This window comes from Pseudopodoces humilis, chromosome 13 (genome assembly GCF_049639895.1).
Source record: "Pseudopodoces humilis isolate 2021_Gansu_Grassland_sample_001 chromosome 13, ASM4963989v1, whole genome shotgun sequence".
Taxonomy (NCBI): domain Eukaryota; kingdom Metazoa; phylum Chordata; class Aves; order Passeriformes; family Paridae; genus Pseudopodoces; species Pseudopodoces humilis.
The window spans coordinates 12,281,614-12,303,962 of record NC_142212.1 but is presented as its reverse complement, the minus strand read 5'-3'; the positions used below and the strand labels follow the sequence as shown (position 1 = coordinate 12,303,962).

The 22,349-nt window shown below is 37.1% G+C and overlaps 1 protein-coding gene across 1 annotated transcript in view; it reads right to left on the bottom strand.

The window, feature by feature from the left end:
- Positions 1–22,349, bottom strand: part of PRKAR2A (protein kinase cAMP-dependent type II regulatory subunit alpha) — a 59,797-nt gene that overhangs the window by 24,443 nt on the left and 13,005 nt on the right. The window contains exon 2 of the mRNA XM_005522030.3: positions 11,456–11,491. Coding sequence (XP_005522087.1) covers positions 11,456–11,491 — 36 coding nt within the window. The remainder of the gene's footprint in view (positions 1–11,455; positions 11,492–22,349) is intronic.

The following is a 22,349-nucleotide window of genomic DNA, read 5'->3' as shown; positions in this document are numbered from 1 at the left end:
ACCATGTCAAAGCAGACGACAGATTCGTACCTCGATCCAGCATGTGGGAAACAGAACCTGCAACCATTTGCACCACCTGAACCATTTTCACATTCGTGACAGTTGGAAAGAAAAGCAACACTGAAACCCAAAGAACAGTTAATATGTGCAGGAAAATCAGCTGCTTCAGCCTTCAATTCACTAGTGAGAACTGAGTGAAATCAAGGGTAAATTTTTTGTTAAAACCAACCTTGTTGCATCAGCCCAGAACTCAGGTCTTGGGTCTTAAAAGACTGGTCTTTCACTTTATGTGCCACATGGCAATCTCCAGATGCAGGCTAGCCCACAGCAGTACCAACCCCTGACTTCACTCTTAATTCTCAGAGGCATAACTGAGACATGATTTACAATAACCAGGATTTGAGCCAAAAATACCCCATCAAACCTTTTCCAAATACCAAAGCAGAATATTCAAATATGCAACCACTTGCATTGGCCATATATGTCAAATAAAGTGTAAGATTTTTTTCAGTGGAGAAATATTTAGAAATTATTCATTTCAGGGGGAAAGGAAAATAATGGATTTTTGGTTCTTGAAACAGCTTCAAATGTCACAATGTTAAAAGGAAACTAAACCAAGTTGGTTCTTCACACGCAGAGTTCTTCTGTGTTACAGATTAACTGCAAAGGCACTCAGACTCAGCAAGGCCGTGCCAAACCAGCTCAGTCCAGTCAGGATTACAGGTTCAGGCACACTCCACACTTGGTCCCAAAGCCTGCTCAGGCTGAAAAGCTGCACAAATCACTTTGTCAGGCAAAGAAGCCTACAAGACACTGATGGAGCCTGTAAGGCTCTCAAGTGCTGCACTGTTTCACCTCGCTCTGCAGAAAGGCCAGTGTTGCCTCTGTTGCGCAACAGGCTGAAGTGTTCACCTGGCTCTACCCAAAGCCTTGCTTACAGCTCAGAGTCAACCTGAAGATGGCCAGCTCTGATGTGGACATTACCTATGTTCCTCAAGGTCAAGAGTAGCAAAACTGAGGTTCAAGGTAGAGCTTGCAGAGACCCCATTCTAGTTCACAGCTGGATAAACACTTTTGCCAAGGACAGTGCATGATGTGTTACAGTGCTTGCTGAACTTGCTTTTAGAAATCTTTGATAACCATTTCCCCAGCATGATTATGTACTTTCCAATAGCATTATCTAAATGAGATTTCTCCAGCTTGTTCCCTTTCCATCAGAAGAGAAATGCAACAGTTCCGGCGACAATGGCTTGTGACAAAACTGAAACACCATTGTCACACACTCCTACTTCATATTACTTTTCAGTCACAAGTTCAGAACAGACTGCACAATCAATTATAAATGCCACCTTTTATGATAATGGGGTTTTTTTCTTTGCAGGAAATCCAACTTTACATTCACAGACACCTTTTCTCCCAAGATACGTAAGTACAGGCAACATAATAAGGCCTTGAAAATTATGGCAATTGGTTGACAACTATTTCTATATGTGCATTTGCTTTATATATTCTGAATAATGCAGTTTTCAAATATTCTTATTACATTCATACAGATTAATAAAAATCTGATTTTTAGTCTTTCTTTAAAAGGTTTTATCATCAGATGTACAGTAAAACAATTGAGACAATGCCTTACAGGAGAGTAGCCTTTTTTTTTCCCTTACTGCATCAAGATTTGGCAAAGTATTTAAAATTACATTTCCCTAAGGGCAAACAAGAACTTTCATGATGAAAGAAGTAGAATAATAAACGGAAAGTAAATAATCACAGTCTGGTTTAGATTCGTATCTTTACACACATATAATGAAAGCATTACAAGCAGACAATACTGCTTCAACAAGACTTTAAAGACAAGCATAAAGCACTTTTAACAAGATACAATGCGTTCCTACTTAATTATTATTCCTAGGTAGGCTTTGTTTTGTAGGGCTGGTTTTTTGTTTTGTTTTGTGTAACTCCTTCTGCAACCTGCAGGATCTGGCCTGGAAATCAGCCCCAGGTTGACTCAGGGACACAGCACCAGACAAACCAGAGATCGAAGGCTTCACAGCACCTGGGAATCTGCTCCAGGGATCTGTTAGGAAATGACATTCCCTATCAAACTAAGAGGTGACTTGTTGGGGTCCTATCGAACTGCAACAAAACTTCAGAAGACAATCCTCAGCATGGATATCTTTATTTAAATCCTCCTCCTACTCAGGAGCAATTAAAACAAAGAACTTGTGCCAATGTAAGACTAGAGACAGAATTCTCCTAAGCACTTCTCCTACCTCTCTGGCATAACCAAATGAAGATGACATTTGCCTTTTTTTTTTAAAAACTAAACTAAGAGCTGTTTATCACTGTATTTACTTCATATAGTTGCCTATTTAATTATATCAAGGCACAACTTTTACTTTTTTGCTTAATGCCCTTATATATGAGTTATGCCAAATGTTTTAGCTTATCCTTCCACTCTGCACACTCACACGTGGAAGGGTTATACTCTCTCACCTCACTGACGTCACATGCTGCAGGAGAATAATGATAAACTCATGAGGCTGTAATTCCTAGACTCATTTTTTGATAATTTGAAAATTTACAGTTTCCAGAGCACCTATGATGAAATCCGTCTGGTGATAAAATAAACACTCTGCAAGTCTCTCCTGTACAGCTGGAGTAGTCAAGGGACAATACTGCCTGATTCCACAGAATCATCTGCTAACTAAGCCACACCTAAGACTCCTGCACTTTGGGCTTCCATGTCTCAATCTACAACAAGAGAGCCCAGCATCCCATCAGACAATGGTGTGCTCTGGGACTTGCAGTAAGAGGTATGTCTGCATGAAAATTAATACAATAAAAATACTTCCCTCATGGTAGAGGAGTAACAAAAATACAAAAATGTTCCATGTGACTGATCATTGGAGTACACAGCTCTGGCACAGTAACTACCAAAAGTAAAATACTGCCCTTTCAATCTTAAAACAGAAATATACAATTTGTTACTTCTGTTTCCAATTCCCTTTACTACATTTAAACAGAAATCTAAAATGGAAGCAGGGTATTTTGGAGTTACACATTATTCCATGTGGTGAAGCCTGGGAAATTCAAATGGAGCAAGCTTTATTCTTGCAAGTTAAGAAATCAGAAGACTGAAATGGATAAACACGCTGCTGACCTTGTTCAAGCCCTCTAAGAGAGCCTTACCGATGAGATAGTCATCCATAAAAAAGGTCTCCTGGAAAACATGATGCTACTACTATTTCAGAGCACACAGATTCACAATTGTAGAAGTAAGCCTTCTGCTTTAATGATCTTCTGGTTTAGCTCATCACATAAATCTTAACACATTTCCAAATGTGTTACGTAAGCAAGGCAGATAGAACCAGAAATTCAGCACCAATAATGCTTATGTGCCTGAAACAGTGACACTTTTCTCTGAGTTAAAAACAGCACAGAGAATGTTCACTTTCCATTCAGTTTACATCAGAACACCAAGTTTCAAGAAATGGCTCAAATATATGCCTTCCCCCCAAAAAAAGACATGCAGCTTACAGGCTTTTAGTTGCAAACTGTAGATAGAAAAGAGAATTTAGCTGAGAAATAAAACAGGAAAAGCGTTTTTCTAGTATAGAAATAGGAAATTTTCTTTCAATTTACAGATCAAGGCATTTTTTTGGTTTTATACTAGCAATTCTGCCATATGAACTGCTAAACCTGGAATAAGGCAATTAATATCTTTAAATCATCTAGAGAAAAGTGCAGTAAAGCACTTTTTGCCTTAAATTTCATTTAGCAATGAAGATTACCCACATCTTTCTGACATCTGTCGTAACAGAGAACCAAAGTATGCCGAAGTGTTAGAAGGCACTTCTGAAATAAATTATATGGTATGATTTTCAAAGATTTCTAGTGAATGTCCAAGTATGTTCAAAACCACATTACCCCGAATAGAACAACTAACACCTATTTATCTGTAACAACAGGGAGCAATAAAAAATTAGCATGGCTTGACACAAAAGGATTGTGTGCAGAGGAATGGTGTGGAAGCCCCCAGATCCCTGAGCTTGGAAACTGCTGTTTCCTTTCCTGGCATGCTGAAAAAGCAGGAAATATGCCAAGTTACTGTCGGACCCCTTGAAGAAAAACCTGGCAGCTCCCCCCATTCCTGTGTGGCTACTGAGCAATTCCAGTTTCCTGCTGAGCACCAGCCATGGCAAATGTAACTCCTTCACTCATGAGCCAACTGTGGACTTCAGCGTCCCACTGAATAAATAGATTGCCTTCAGAGGAAATACACATTTGAAGTGGTCTGGGCAAAGGATTAATATTGGAAGGAACTTCATCAGTTGTAACTTGTGTGCCTTACTTATGACCAGTTTTGTGGTTTTCCATTAGAGAAGATTAGTGAGCTTAAGAAAATTAGGGTTTTTCCTCTCCCAAATTTTGGAGACATGGGAAAAACATCAAATCAGATAAGCGCCTCAGGCAGCCAAGCACCCACACCTCCCAAAGTCAAGCCCTGATTCAAGTCTCTTCAAATGAGGGCTCACAGCAGTTCCTCAGATGGCTTTCATATTTCCTGTAGTGAGTTTTCAAATTGCCATTATATTCCCTATACTGAGTTTTTTAGTATTCTTATAAAGTTTTTTGTTATTTTGGGCTACACACAGACTCAGCAAGGTGTTCTGCTGTTAAAAACAATCAAGTTTCTGAAAGTACATCCTTTCATATTTAAATCAAGTCTGTTCAACTTTTCTGTTCTCCATAGATGGACTATTCAACATATTTCACATTTAAACTGAAGTTACCTAAACTTGATTGAGTGTATTAATCAATATAGGAGCACAACAACATCTGTGACTTTGTCTAAAACTTTATATTAAAACAGAGATGGAGTGTAGCCTTATATATTCACCAGAAAAATTCAAATCGCATCTGATTCTGAGGTCACTCTAAAGATACATCACAGCACCAGATTTTGCAACAAATATAAAACTGCCTTTTTTAGCCTGTATTGTGACAGGCATTTTGAGATTTCCTCAGGTGTGTTTGACCAACAAACCATGTTGGAATATTTTCATTTGGGCTTTAATTCCCATATTAAAAACCATCCTGAGTTCAAACCAAAAGAAAAGAAAAAAAAAAGAAAAAAACCAAACATAATTCTCTATCACATGAAAGAGAAAAGTTAAATTTCAACCTATCAAAGGGAGAATTACACTTTATTTCAACAATCAGCTGAAGGCAAATATTTTCAAAAGTATTTATATATATAAAGATATGGAACAACATTTATGTAGGCTTTTTAAAGATCTTTAATGTAAAACAATTAATGGAAGTTAATCACTAGCACCTTTTTCTACCTGAATACTTTTGAAAAACTGATCCATACTGCATTGCTTGTCTAAAAATGTGCACAGCTATACTTACGCTCCCAACTCTTAAGGGTTAATTTCAGTTAAAACATTTGACTTTGGACTAACAGCTTCTAATTTTTATGTAACAATCTAGTCATGAACTAGTATTAAGAAAGAATAAATAAAAAAGATGAAGGATTAATGAATTCTACTCCACTGTAGCACTTATGTGCATTAAGCAGACTGGATCAGATTTCTTCTGACCAGGTATTGCACTGACTTAAATTTTACGGATGCTCGCAGTGCTGCATTTCTCTTTATGTCATAAAAAAAAAAAATCCTGCAGAATTCTTCACAACACTGTGAAATCCAAGTAATTTTGAAGTCATGACTATTAATTTCCAAAAATAAGCTTTTTATTATTCACTGAATGTCAATCACATGCCAGGAATTTTTAAATAAGTCCCAATATTGCAAACAGAGAAAACAAGGTTTTTTTGTTTAACGAATAATGATTCAGACACTTTCTTACAGGAGAGCACCCACACAATTTATCACCACTTTCATCTGTCATCCCACGTGCTTGGCTTTTGCTCATATCAACATTTTTTAAAATTAATTCTTTTCACTCTAGTTATGATATCAGTTTTGCAATCGTTAGGGCTAGCAAAAAATCACAGAAACTTCAGGTTGTTGATACAGGAAAACAGCCATTTGTCAAAATGTGGATTTTTGAACTTGGAAGTCTCTTATCATTTATCACCTGCCTGAAAATCTTTCAGCAGAAGTTATTATGCCATCAGTGTTGTAAGATGGTGAATAATCAATATAGAAATTAATTAAATAGCTTCAAGAGAAGAAGCCAGATCATGATTTTCAAGTTAACCTCTGATAATCACATAAATATACAGCAAAGAGAGCAGCATAGAGAAAGTCAGTCATCACTCAGTCTTCCTCCCTCGATGATTTCAAGTGCTGAGATTTTTATCACTGAAGTAGTAGATAGCATTCTGCAAGAGAAAATACTCAAAACAACCTCCCAAGAGAAGGGTTGCCTCTTGCTTCATTGCTACCATTTAGATATCCTAATTTAACAGGGTCCCAAAACAGCATTTTTTGCCACATACCATCATGCTGTGTGGCAATAATTAACAGAAAAGCTTTATTAGAAAATTATTTTTGTTAAAGCTGTCATTTCAAAACACTAAAAGCACTAAAAGGAATTTACTATGTACAATATTATTATATTCTGACATCTCAACTTGCCAGGGTGTGAAGAAAATGCTGTATTGCACTAGAAAGCAGAGAGGAATATCAGACTTTAGCAACATACGTACATTATGACTGCTCATCTTTGGCAGAAGCCAGACTAATGAAGAGTTCAAGGTAAAGAGTCCCCATCACCAGCAAAACAGAGAAGAATCAGTGAGTTGGAAGAAGCAATAGTCAAGGCCTCTTACAGACGCTTATGTGATATGAAAGAAAAAGCCAAAAACTGTCAGGGAATATTGATTTACACATTATTCAAAACACAAAATTACTCAAATACCAAAAAACCCCAAAAACAACCAACCAAAAAAAAACCCCAAAAAACCCAAACAACTTCACAACACCAAGCCATAGTGTCAACATCAGATTGCTAGAGACAAGAAAAACATAAAAAGCCCTGATTCTGGACCCAGCATTGCTGGGGACAATTCGCAACTGCCAGGGTTCCACAAAATGCTAATGTTTGCTATACCCAGGAAATCAGGATCCAGTAACATTTAAACAAAATTAGCATCTACACATGAAACCTTTACTCAACAACCTCATCTTAGGGGAAGGTTTAGCACCCAGCTCCAGGAACAGATTTGATCCCTCTCACTCCACTGAGTCTCTGCTGAAAGCTGCCCCAACAAAGGGACCAACTGAGGTGAGTCTGTTTCATCTGATTATTTTTTTATATTAACATGAAAACAGGCACAGATCCTGACAACCATGTTACTATTAAGGAAATAACTATTATGTATTGTTCCCTAGATTATACAGGTCAGTTATTCCACTTGTAGTTGTTGAATGTAAAAATAGTAATCTTATCCCACTGAGGCCAAAGGAAGGCTCATGAGGCAGTACAGACATATGCAAAAGAGATGTATTATACCAGGTCACTCAGATAAACAGAAATAATTGTAAAAAAAGATGAAAACCTTTAGTGACACATGTATGGTACGGGTGTCATTTTGTCAGATTTTCCTATCCCAAGAAGAAATCAGCAAATCTGCTGGAGAGTGGGTGTTCTGTGGAATGTATCAAAAGTGTCTAGAAATGGCAATACAGAAATCTAATGAAAAACTTAACTTTTCTGAAATATGCTAAAACTAAAAGAGGAGAAACTATGCACAAGAGAGACTCTAGTGGGCGTCACACTCTTCCTTCCAAAAACACAATTAACTTCTCATTCATATCCTGCCAGGAGCAAAATTCTCCTTGGTGTTACATACCATTTGTTATAGCAGGACAAATATCAATGCTCTCTTCCTCTAGTTCTGATACAGCACTGATAGAATTGAGAAAGGAGGTATCACTGATTCCTGCCACCTCCCTGCACCATGTAGTCAGTCCCCAGCCAAGGGCAGAGACACTGGCACGTTCTGCAGCCTTTCATTACAGACAATGAAGTGACCGACATAATTAGGTTTGTCAGGAGTCCCTATGTTGGAGGAAATTCAAGGAATGTAATGAAGCAAGTATGAATTTCAACCCAGTCCAGTTCTTGGGAAGAATGAATCTATAAGGGTTTCAGGCCATTCCATCCAAGCCTGGGCAAAGGGAATCAGTCAGCAATCCACAGGTTACACTGGCACAAGGCTCAGACTTTGCTGACCCATTTAAGCAGCAGCAAGACAACTGCTCTGGTGGTAATTAGCACTGAAATTGCATCACAGCCCACGGCACCCTGGAGCTAGGAGGTTTTCAAATTATTGAGGTGGCTTTTTCCATTTTAGTTTCTACCACCAATATAGCTTATGATTGTGCAAACAGGATTATTTTAATGAAGTCAGCCACCACCTCAGATACAAATTAGAGCTGACCAACTGTTTGTGTGACACCATGGATCTCAACATGCTACATGGCCATGGCCACACACTAGCCAGCTATTCACTAGAATAATGTTTAGGGGAACATCAAACTCTCATTTCTCCTTCTCCCTCCAAGCATTCCATGGAAAAGAATGTTTCTCTTCATGAGAACACTACCACTCTGCACTTCTATAAATAATTACATGAACATGATTAGATAAATCCCCCTCTTCCAGGATGACCCTCCTGCACAGTCCATTTAAAGAGTGACAGCTAAATATTTCCAGCATTGGCAGTATTTGCCATAACTGTTTAGATGTTTCATAGCTAGAAATAAAGACCTAAATGAAAATTTAGTAATCACTAGAACAGATTTATTCTATGGGTTTATGTATCTCTAGAATTTGCAAGAGTGCACCAAAAGAACCATGATTATCCTGTTACCTGTAGGCAACTAATCACAACCAACCAATAGAAAACACTCCAAGTTTAATATTAATAAATTAATAAAGCAACTAAAAAGAAATTTTTTAACTGCTATGTGTAAGAGATCATAAAGACACTTGTTAGCCATCAAGAACACATCAGTTGAGTGGTTTACCAGAACAATTATTTGCCTGTCAAACTGTATGCAATGGAGACAAGCACTTCATTAACTTTTCCTTTAATTAAAATTAAATTTTTCTTTTATTTTTGACCTAGTGAACAAGGACAGTGCTGTAATTCCCTAGGCAGCCAAATACTTGAACAATTCTTGCTAGAATTTTTCTTTAATACATCCCATGTAAGCTTTTAAATTCTCTGTAAATCTGTGATTTTGTGCATGTAAATGTTGATAGCAGCAAGCAACTGAGCTCTGCTCTTCACTCCCCTTACAAACACACACTGCACTGGAAACACAGAAATATTGGCTGGACTGACAAGGTTCAACATGGACTAGCAGAAAGCTCTCCTGAAGACAAGACCATAAATGCAATACACTAAATGCAATTTCAATAAAGAATTATGTGCCAGTTTTTCTTCTCCATGTTTTTTTCTGCTTTACTTTATTAGTTAAATCCAGAAACATTTAGCTGCTATGCTGAGCAATCTTTGGTTTGGTGATTGTTGTTATTTGTTGGTTTATAAAGACAAAACCTTACCAAAATTGCAGAATGAAAACTTGTTTAAAACATAATGCATCTAACACACATATCAAACCAAATTCAGAGCACCAAACCCAGCAAATCAGTCCCTGATTTTATGCAAGAGACTGTAAAACGTGGTTGCCTATGGTGGCAGGGGGCTGAGCTCAGTAACCCAGCAGAGCCCAGCCAGTCTCATTCCTATGAAGGTCTTGACAGAAACAGCAGGAATGGAGTGAAATAAACCACCCACCAAACACCCCCTACCCCAAACCAGCAGTTTCTCTGATTTTCCTGCCAAGAGAAGGAAAACTGCATCTCTTTGTATACACATGGATGGGTTTTGCATCGCCTTTGCATTTTAACAAATCCCACACTGATCATGACCTATACAGTGTATACAGAGAGAAAATGGCTATTTTTTTTATTATGGAAAGTATTTAACACACAGCAGTAACATACACATATTCTATTATTGTTTGTCACCATGACAATTCTAATGTGAACTGTAACTCTGAATTATTCTAGCTCTTCCTGAAGCAGGAACATTATTAAGCAACTAAAGTCCTCCTTAATCTAATTGCACAAGTTAGCAATTCAATTATACATTTGCCTTTTACTTGTTCACATTAACCTTTAGACCTCCTAAATGAGAGAACTTGTTTTTTAACTAAGAGCAGCTCAGTACTGTGTGAGCACCAACACTGCATTTCAGTACTGCAAAGTCAAAAAGATTACAAATGCTTTCTGATGAAGGATTAATTTTTTTAACTTTGGGAATAACTCAGCCTTTATTTAATTAAATTTAAATCTGAGATGTAGTCACTCTTCATTTCTAAGGTTTTTCTCCATAAGCAGGTTCCAGGATGGACTTGTTTAATTAGCAGAGAAACTGAAGTGTCTTTGGTGTCTCCAAATTAAGATACTCTGCAATACATAATTCTCAATATTACTACCAGAGCATCAACCCCCCATTCAAGACAGAATTTTTTCCTGCCTACATTTCTCATGTAATCATATTTCAAAACTACAGCACTGTCCATTTTTAAGAGTTATGAAATTCTCATTATACTTAGTTATTTGTTTGTAGTCGCATAAATACACAATCATTTCCTTAATCATATCCAAGCAACCAGTAGAAAAGTAAATGAATTGCATGAGTATAAGGACATTTTGCACATAAATATGTATTTATCTTACATTTATTTATATACCACATATAAATATATTATCAACAATGCCCCACCATAATTAACATTCCCACTGTCAGATTATCTACACAAATTACAAACTGAGTAGACTTGAACACAAAACTAGAGTACATTGGCATTTTCATAAAGATATTTGTCAAATCAGAATCATAACTTTCTAGACCAGCTAAATGTTAATAAAATATTTGAAGACAGAAAAACTACCACATGCAAAGTAACTTACACTGCACCTCAAATGAAAAAAATATGCAATACCTTCTCACTTATACATAATATTTTGTTCATGTGATACTCTTCAAAATCAAATTATAAAGGAATTTTTTGGGCTTAACAATTTCTCATTAAAGTATTTCATACTGGTTGAGATAGAACACAAACAAAGAAATAAATAAACAAGTATAATCAGTGTCTCTAGAACAAGTGAACAGCCACTAATTCAACAAATATAAATATAATTTGCACAAGCAAGGGACTAAAACAATACAAAAAGGGAGCACCCTTCCCCCATATTTCTGTTTTCTAACTGCTCTTAATGTGCTGACCATTGACATCTACAGAAAATTAAGAAACAATTCTCACTATTTCAAACAAAAATAATGCAAGAATTATGAGAAATAAGGCAATAAGAGAAAAATTACATTTTTCATGTAATTCCTATAGTCAGATACACATTTCAAAATAATTTCAGATACTTTAAACTTAAAAAGAATCCATACCTGATACTCTTCTGTTGTATCGGTTAACAACTGGAGCTGGAAAAAAAAATAAATCAAAATTACACAGTTGTATTTATTATTACAAAATATAATTAATTAATTAATTGAATAATCATTATATACTTTTAATACACAAACCCCAAATCTCTTTTAAAAACGCTTCAGTATAAAGCTTTCATCCATTTACCTGCCCACCAATAAGTGTTTATTCAAAATTAAACTTCATATTCCTGAAGGCCATTACATGCTAAGATGGATGGATGGTAAGTAGTTTGGGGTTGGGTTTCTTTAGGTCAGCTGTACCTACTTAACATGGATCAAAAGGCAAAAAACTTTTTGCCAACCCATTCTATGCTCCCACCCAACACAGGCTGTGGAACTGCTGGGGCAGAGCTCCCAAAAGAACTCCAGTCATCCATCCCTGACCAAGGCTGCCTCCCACAAGGACACACATTGGAATTGGAAAAGGCTGAGATGGAAGATCCATTGCTTCTTTGTTCATGCTGTAGCTGCACAAGGTACTTGAACTCTGAATTGGAATGAACTGCCTGACTTCCACTATTCACACACATTTCAACATTACGCCAACCTTCAGTAAGCAGCACCTTTGTACTGCCTTTGAGAGTTTGCTTCAGTCTCAAAACAAAACAAAATCAACCTCTAAAGTTTTGCCCAGAACAAAATCAAAGCATTCTGTTCTCCTTCACCTCTAACAACCAACGTCATTTTATTCTGAGTGCTTCATGTTTTCCCACTTTTCCCCTCTCCAACAGGTAATTCTATTTTTCCTGATATAACCTGCAACCTTTCTATTCCATTCTTAAAATATTTAAGAATTAGAGGAGCCTTTATACCCCATCAAAGCACATGCATCACAGAGCCAGATTTATTAAACACCTGGAACAAAAATCTTAATGACCCCATAATTTCTTAGAAACTTTTTACTATCTCAGCACCACCAGAATACAAAGAATGATTTCTTAGCAAAGACAGAACAGCTCAGCTTCTTTGGAGCATTTACAGACACCCTGCATCTATATGAAAACAAAATGGAGAATAATACCACCAAAAAAATCGAAGTTATTATTGTGTATTCTTTTAAAAAATAAAGGAAATCAGAAAAGGTTGGAGGGGAAAAGAATAATCAGGCTAATTCCATAGTTTTCAGCCAAATCTATGAACAGGCAGACAATGCTCAGCCTCCAAAGAAGCTCAGGATTAAAAGCAAGATTATTCTCAATTTTACAGTTTAGATCTGCACTTCTATAATATGACATAATCCTTATAAAAATAACACTGAAGCAGTGTTTCATACATCAAGCTTGAAGAGGTTCAGAAACACTGAATAACAAACCTGAGAATTCAAGCAACATTCTCTTCAAACCTTTAAACAATTTATGACAGCGGCAACCCTTCCTGCAAATCAGGGCAGGATGTATCTCACTTGTCAAAAGACACCATGGATGCGAGTTTACCTCACCTTAAGGGGAAACAGGCATTGGGAATACACATCCATTCAGGTTTATGAAACAAACTCATGCAACTTCCTCATCTGAAAGTGTTCATACATTTTGCCTTGTTCATAACTTTCCCTCTGCCTGTGGCTACCAGTGGTGACACAGAACTGCTCTGGACAGTAATTTACCCTGCATCAGTACACTCTCTCATCTCAAAATTGGCCAGTTTGGACATGAAGACACAGGAAAACTCACTACTTTTGTCCAGAGACCCAGTCAAATGTTCTCTCTAAGGTTCTGAAGAATGAGAAGACCAAAACAAATTAGTTCAGTTTACTCTACAAAGTGATTTATTACGAAAGAAAATACTAAATTCAAAACATAACTTGGTAAATTTGCTGTACAAGCACCTCATCAAGGTAATAACAGCTTTAAGTTAATGTTTAACTAGTCCCATGTATGGATTCAGATACTTTTAATCAACATCATTAGTGAGTAAATACATTACTTCAGGCTCTATCTTGCACATACAGAATTTTTTCTCTACTTTATGATTTCTATACCCATTTATTACTCACATTTAAGAATAATATTTTCATGTCTTTGAAAAGAATTAATATGCTACAGAACACTCTGGCGTACTTTGGGTAACAGAAAAAATCCAACAACAATGGCTTCTTTTAGAACCTTGATTATTTTATCCCATAGCAGGGTTCAGTGTCATCAAAACTGCATCAAGTTTTCCAGTGTTAAAAATGAGAAAAACACATAACCTTTTAAGGGCAGTTAAGAGAGTACTATTATTCTGCCTCCACAAAGCTTTTAAGATTAAAATGATAGTTTGCATCTCTTACACCAGTGACAGTTCTAACATGTATAAAATTCACTTTTATGTGTTGTCAGATGACTATTTTTATGCTAAAGAGATAAAATCTGACATTTCCTAGTAGAGAAGATTAGTGTTTTTTTTTTCTTTCTGGTTTACCAATGAAAAGCTCTCTTTGTTTATGACTGTTTTCAGTATTGCACAGTCAGTATTGCCACTCCTATGGTATTCTTGTGTTTTGCCATTAGAAGTACGTGAAGGAAAAGCCTGGCATTGAGCACTGCTAAGAGAAACAACTCCTGAAGGTCCCACATACACCTCCGTTGGTCTGTGGACAGACTCCAAAACATTAGATGGAGAGGAAGGAATAAAACATTTACTGTTAACACAGCCTATTTCCTAGACTGAGCACTAAAGGACACCTAATTGAAAGCAATGGTGATGGACACACCAAGAGCAAGCTCCTACACCAGAGTAGCCTCAGAGCTCAACTCTGCCCACTCTGTGAATCCATCACACCAACCTGGTACCACTCAGATCTGGGATCTACAGAAACAAGATTAAACTGCTGCTTGGAAAGAGAAAAAAATTATTATTCTTTTTTTTTTTTAATCTCCAATTAGAACTCCCCCCTGCCGCACACCAACGGGCCACAGCTCAGCTTGAACAATGGGCCATGTCTCTGTTAATGATATGAATGTTATTATATGTTAATTGCAAAAACTATAATAAGATTAAAAGATTTTGTTGTGAGATGATTGCATTGTAAACTCTCCATTATGTCAAAACCTCAGGTGCAGCAATATTCAAGTTCAAAATGTCTCATACCTTTGGCACAGCTCCTGCTCTTACTTGGCTCATGGGAACCAAGACACAGTAATTGGGTAAACACAGCAAAAACCGAGGTAAATTAAACCATTGTACCAGAAGAGAGCAAAACGGCATAATTTCCTCCCTGGCAGCCAAAGGCAAGTGATTCTGGCAGTGGAAAGGCAGATCAAGCTGTGCATTCCACAGTTTTGCCAGAACTGACTCAGGACAATTATCCTACTCCACTGTTCAAGAAAAATCAGGAACGTCTGCTCAACGAGTACGTGTTCCCCATACTGTGATAAGGCACAGACTGAAGCACTAGATAGGAACACTTAATGGGCTGCTTCAGAGTGAAAAACCTTTCTTCCTCAAAGTAAAGGTATGTCTTCATATTTATTTAATAAAAAATATTTTAATGAATTGCATAAATAGATCAATATTGTACATTCCACTACTTTATTTCAAAAATGTACTTTACATCAAAAAGCAGTATTGCCACACAGTTAGTAGGCTAAAACTAACTATACTGCCACTAGCTAGTGGCCCCATTTCATTGGGCTTTCTCACGTGAAAAATTAGGGATGTAAATCAGATACTGGGATTTTTAATTTTTTTTTTTTTTTTTTTTAATAATTTCCATAACTGACAAACCAGGAATTTCTCCAATATCCTTCAGTTTGCTTTGGCACTGAGATTTATTTTGAAGCATCTGATGCTCTACTGTGGCTCACTATGTTTAACTTACAAGGGTTCTGACTGGTTATAAGCAGGTATTAAATACAGCCCCATAGGTGAAAATTGGACATAGATATTACTTTTTTTTACTGTTTTCAAACCAAACCAACAATTACAGGATTTAAGGCAAACAAGTGACAGTAAAACCACTCTTTAAAACCAGACCTAAAAGCATGCTTTTCCTACAGTGTGTGGGCTCCCTTCTCTGTCATCGACTTTGAAAACTGACTGGTAAAAAAAAAAATAACATCAGGCTTTTTTAGATGTACACTACTACCATAACAGGGAAAGCTGTTTCTCTACACTACTCACAAGCCTGAAATGAACAGAAGTACAACCATCACTCTCCCAGCTACTGCTACCCACTTCTTACACATCCTACGAACATTAAATTCTTATAGAAAAAGACAAAATAAAACTCAAAAGATCAATTCAGAGTCACAAGAAAAAAAAAAAAAACAACTCAGGGACAAAGGACTGGGACATGCCTGGCATTCCAGGCATGACAGTAGAGTCTTAGGTGTCATTGCTCTATACGGGATGTCTCTTGAAAACTTACTTCTTTCTTCAGAAGCACTTTGCTTTTTACTATGATCTGTGAACATTTCCTGATTTCAACTAGGGTTAAAAAAATCCCCACGACTATTTGTGATTCTGAATACAGTTTATAGCAGCACACTAAGTTAAGCTATTGTGCACATAAATATTTAATACAGATCTTTTGTGTAACTCTAATCAAGAATTTTTGAAGGTTTCCTGATGAATGATGAAGCAAAGCTCATTGTAGAGTACTCAGAGTTCAAAGAGCATATGCACAAAATACTAGCTTTATTAAAACCAAGTAGCACAAATTAGTGATTTACAGAGTATTTTCCCATTGAATCATGGCACAAGATCATACTAAGTGAAGAGAGACAAAAAGAGAAACAGAATGTAAACTGTTCTAATTTAACAAGTCAATTAAGTTTCTCCAAACAACACATGAGTTGACACTATAAACCATTAAAGCTGAAATACCAGAAGCAGAGAGGAGTATAAATCTGAGGCATGACTGTCTCTGTGGAATGCTATATCAAGTTACGATAAGGAAGTGCCAGACTACAGCTGTCAAACTGTTTTTCTACACACCAAGATTGTTAATGGACTTACATAAATAGGAACCATCACAGCTCTGAGAAAACTCATATATTCAAGTATCGGCTTTTTAGGATTCCTGGCAATTAAAAAGTAATCTAAAGCAGAAAGTAGTTTCATCATCAGATATGCAACTGGACTTCAATAAATACCAATCTGAACCTTTTTTTTTTTTTCAACAAGTAACTAAAACAAGAGATCCATGTGACTGCTACTAATATAACAGTTGTGTATCCATGACTTCCTTCAGGATGCCCTTGCTGAATAGTGGGAAATTCTCACCTATCCCTTCCACATCTCTACTTTGTAAGGTGGACAGATAGGGCTACAAACTGCTTAGATTTTTTTCAGAGGCAGCTCTGGAACCTTGAGTTCTCCTCAAGGCTTCTCTCAGAAAAGAAAAACAGACAGAAGCCCTTTTATTTTTCCTTCTATTCCTCTGCCCACTCACCCCCTATAGAGAAGGACGAAACTCAGAACCCGGTTAGACAGGCAGGAGAGACCCTGATGGTGTCAGCTGAAGCATGCCAGACATTTGGGGGAAGACAAAAGGTCAGAGAACGCTAGGGAAGAAGTGAGTTTTCAGAGAACAAACAGAGGGAGCACAGAAAACATAAAAAGGCAGAAAAGTAGAAACCACAATCTACAATTGGGTACACACAGGCTTTGCTTTTCTCTAAGAGACTTTTACATCTATTAATTCAGAAAACAATAAAAAAAATTACATTGCTATTAAACATCGTTTTCCTGTCTGCTGTTGTAAAAATAACAGAGACGTAGATACCTTGTTGCTCCTTGGTATTGAAAAACAGCTGTCATCAATACCAAGAGCATAAAACAAAAACAACGTCATAACACATCCTGGTCTCGAATTTAATTGATTTTCTTTTTAATTTGCATTTAAAAATTACTAACACAAAATAGAGAAACACTGTCTGAAAGCCTCATTTTGGAAGAGTCTCCGACCCTTGCTTTCCAAGTTTTTTAGAACCCCTCTGATAGAAAGAATGTAATAACTTCTGAAGGGAAAAGTTGAGTCAACAAGCAAAGGATTTATGTTAGTGAAAGAAAGATGTTTATAAAGTTAAAACTGTTGTGCTATTTTGAGTTGGCTCTTTTGTGGTTTTTCATTACAGTAGAAAAATGAATATGCACTCTGGAATGGACAGACTTTAACAGCTGATAAATTCAAGAAAGAAATCATTGCTTGACTAACTGAAAGAAATCTGGGTGAATCTCTGGCTATGATGGCACTTCTTGACTAAGGCTTTAGAGTTTTTGTTTTTTCCAATGTATCACTATTTCAGCATTCCCTCTGCATAACTGAACCTGAACAGTCACACATGGTACTATTTTCATTACATTTCTCAGCAGATAATTCATTCTCACCAGAGAAGGACCATAAACTCAGAATTCAGGAGTTCATACAGCCTGGCTGAAGCCTGAGTACAGGAGAACAAATACCTATCAAGCAGCACTTCACATTATCTGACATTGCAATGGCATGACCCACACAGCCCTCTCCTATTTCTTGCTGACACGTCTCAGATAAAGCCAAACACAGCACTTTTTTTTTTGTATGTGTTTATTTTTTATGAGTGTAATCTATATTATGAAGATCAAAGAGATAGCAACAAGGCATGCACTTGCTTTACAGACATGAAATTAGAAAAACTCCCCATGCTGAGGTACATTTTCAGCTAAAAGGACACATTTCACAGTGATTAAAGATATAACTATATGCTGATACCACAACAGAGATTGCCAGGGACTGAAATGAAAAGACTTGGGAATGTTTTCAAGTATTAAAAAGACAAATCTATGCACTGCACAGAGAAAGAAAGATGCTGCAAAAATCCAGGAAAGTTAAAAAAGCAGCTGACAAATCTGCAAAGCATTGTCAGAAGAGGCAAGACACTGGAAGGTACAACAAAGCAAGTGAAAAAGGGAAATTTGCTTGGGCTTTAGGAATAGGCTTAGAAAGGAAGGCATTTCAGAGACAGGGAAGCTAAGGAGCCACATTAGTAATATCAGAAAATTTAAGTTTACAAACCCAACGTTAAGTAGGTGATAAAAAATATCCTCCACATATTTGAATGTGACTTCCACTGGGATTGTCTGACAATGGAAAAGCAAGAAAGGGTCGAAGATGAGAATAAGGCCACAGAGAAACAAAAACATCACATCCAGAAGAAATAACTGCAAGTTTCCTTAAAATAAATACTTCATACAGAAAAATATAGTGGCATCTTATCTAGGGAACCATGAGGTATTCCCCAATCAGTAAGAAACATGGACAACTCACCCCCGTGAACAGAATCAGTGGCAGAAAATAGAAAGCCCCTTCCTTTCTCAAGGCTCTTGCCTAACCCTTCCTGTCTTTACCAGTTCTGCTTTCAAACCTCACCTCTTTATTTACTAGTCTCCTGATCCACCAGAGATCAGAGATGGATGAGGCAGAAGAAGTAATACCTCAGGGTACTTAGAATTTTTGAAACATAACGAAGACAAATTTTGTCTCAAATCTCTTCATTAGAAACTTCAGAAGTGCTGTTTAAAGCAACATTTGGCTCTGACAAACACAGTTCTTTTAAAACAACACTTTCTGTATTTTGATTGGTTTTTTACAATGGTTTTGATTTAACGACTTAACTCCACATCCTCATGCCTTTTAAAACATCAAACCCCAAAGGCTTTTGATCAGATTTTTATCCTTTGCCTAGTTGTAAGGTGCAGTCATTGTTCTATGTTGCAAACTAACAACACTTAAACCTCTTTCGGGTTATTTGGAAAGCTGATTTGAAAGTTATTTGGAAATCCTGGAGATAATTCCTAAATGAGTCATAAAAAATGTCATTTAGCTATATCTAGCACATCAGTGTATTTTTATTATTTCCAGCTGTGCCTCTTGCACATATCTCTTTCTATGAAATAATGAATTGTATACAGGTGAATGCAATCTGAGTAAGCGAAAATATGCATACAAGCAAAAAAAAATCCGCAATAAACCTAAGTCAATTTTTTGTACACTTCACTATTATTAAATTTGCATTCTATCACAGCACAGAGCCACTGCTAAGTACAAGAGGTACATAAGGCATTCCTCTAAAGAAAACAGTCTCAGTCAATCCTGGTCTGCCACTGGAATCAGTCATGGAGACTTGTTTTTCAATTTTCAGGAGCCTAATTAAAAGTCCCACCATTATTCTGAACATCTGAATGCATTAAACATTGTAAAAAATAACAAAAGCAACCCACTAGAGACCTCTCACAAGAGTAGGCTAGACTCATCAGCCAATTCCTAAACTCCTCCCCAGGTGAGATGGTTCCCACATCAGCAGCCTGGGACATCACCATCAAAACCAGCTTCAGCCACATCCAGACACAGCTCTTTCTCACCCTGACAGTGTTGTCCTCTCCCAAACCTCATGTGCAACTCTGTTCTCAGTCCCAATGTGGTCTAGATTTTAAAAACACTCTTAGCAAATTAATATTATCCTCCGGAATGGCACAGAGTCAATTATTCTGGAAGTAGGCAGGTATCAAATAAATACCATCAATGAAGCCAAGAACTTTTTCTTAACAGCTTGGCCAGTAGCTTTGAGAGAAGTATTAGCTAGGCAATATAACTATATATAGACAAATATAATCCAAATGCAGATCTTGGGGGAAATCTTCATATGGTAATAGGGATTAAGTGGAAAATGCTATCACTGACACTGGCTTTAGTGTTTATACAGCCTCAGGTACAAGCAGTTGTAAAATTAAGTTTGAGAAGAGTGGAAGACAAGAATGTCACAGCTATGGTAATGGCACAAGTGAAGCAGTGCACTTGTGCACTGGCTCCATGTATTCCACACCTCCTGTCTCTGCCTTTTCTATAACCTCTTCTCCCTGTACACTCCCTTCACAGACCTCCTTTCTGCCCTAGGGGAGAAGACAAATGCAGCTGCAAAGAGGAGTTAGAATTCCCACTCCCACAGAAAGTCTTCTACTTTCAGTTTCAATACCACACTTATCCTGTTTGATTTTAAGGCCCTTAACCTATTCCTACTACCAGGGCTTTATTTACTTCGTGTCTCATGGACTGCCACAGAAGCATGGTAAATACTTCAGCAATTAACACACACTTTCCCAGCTGGATTGCTGCTCTCTTCTGACAGTGAACCTTGGGGCTGCAGTGCACCACTGATGTTCTTGTCATTCTCTGCATTACCCAGTTTGGTTCTACACACCTGCGCAGGATGGACTTTTCCCAATACACTGCACAGAACACCTTCAATAACTCACAGACATCCTATATTTCAACTATTATCTATCCTCAAAGCAGAGGCATGTTTTAAGGCACAGTAAATGTTGCATTTGCTCCCAATATTTTTCTAGGTACATCTGGCATTTGAGAAAGCTTCAGTACGGAATAATGCTGTATTTTTATTTGAATGCATAATGAAGAGTTGATTTCCTCCTATATGTAAAGAAAGATGATGATGATGCACAGATATTCTTGTGGATGAGCAATGAAAAACAAAGAAAAAAGGAAATTTTTGACTGCCTATTAGTTTTCACCAGAAACACAACCTTAATTTTACATTCACTGCATTGTATTTTAAAGAGATTCCATCTGCTCTGTTTGTAGTGCACATTAATATTCAGAAGACATCTGCAGTGTGCAGTCCAAGCTTTTAATTGGAATCATGTCACAGCTACCATCACACAACACTGAATGTAAATGTTGGCTATCTGCACTTGGCAGCTGCTTGGCAGGCTCAGCATAAAGTCCTACTGAGACTGATAGTGTCTTTAAATAATGTGGTATCAGGATATAAAAGCTATCTTGAGAAATCAAATATTGACTATCATATCCATAACTAATGTAATTTACTAGTACCCTGAACTACTTATAAGCAAAATATGGTTCATATTCAGCCATAATTTTCAAAGAGAGACAACAAATTGATACAACTGAACACGTATCTTTCACTATCATAGATACTTAAGCAAATTTAACTTGTACACAAAAGGGGACAATGACAACTGAACTTCAGTGCAACTGAAATGGTGCAATGAAGCTCAAGGCATTTCTAAAAATCTAAAACTCAAGCATTGCTAAGGACAAAAGAGCACCTGAATAAAAATTCAATTAACAGGTGCACTCAGTGAATTAAGATACTTTCCTACAATGTCAGACTAATTATTCTAGAATGAACAATAGTTACCTTTTCTTAGAATTTAAAAAAAAAAAAAACCAGCCCTGAGTCAACAGCATTATCATTTGCTTCAAATTCTTGCCAAACCATGGTAACACAAAATTACATTTTCCCAGTCACCTGCATATTTTCTGCTTGTACTCCGCTGTAAGTTTCTGACAAATGGGGCAGTGAGCAGCAATCTACAGAGACAAAACTGTAATGTGTGTGTGTGTGCAGGTATATACACACAATCCAAAGCTCTGTCCAGTACAAGCAACTGGTTGTTACACTGACAAACTGATCTTAGATACATTGCAAGAAATTTCAGTCTCATCAGTATTTAAGAATGACAAAGCAACTCTAAGAACAGCAACACTTGCTTTACATGAAATACACACTTCCTGGGGGAATTTATAGTCCACCAACTTTGCCACTGTACTTTAACAAACACAAATCAAACCCAAATTCAAGACACAAGCCACTAAGGTACACAGTTATGCCACCACAAAAATAATTATGCATGTAGAGGCAACATCACAACAGAGTCATCATGAACCAGTGCCCTCCTCTGATAGACTAATTGGATTACTGGATCCTCTTAGCTTCAGAGCAGCTGCCAACACAGAAAAGGGAGTTACACTGAAGGGGAAGACAATTGTTTGTGTTCAGGACATACATACATGCTCGGTCTCAAGCCCGCACTTGTGGATCTGCCATCATTTCGGAACACATTATGACTG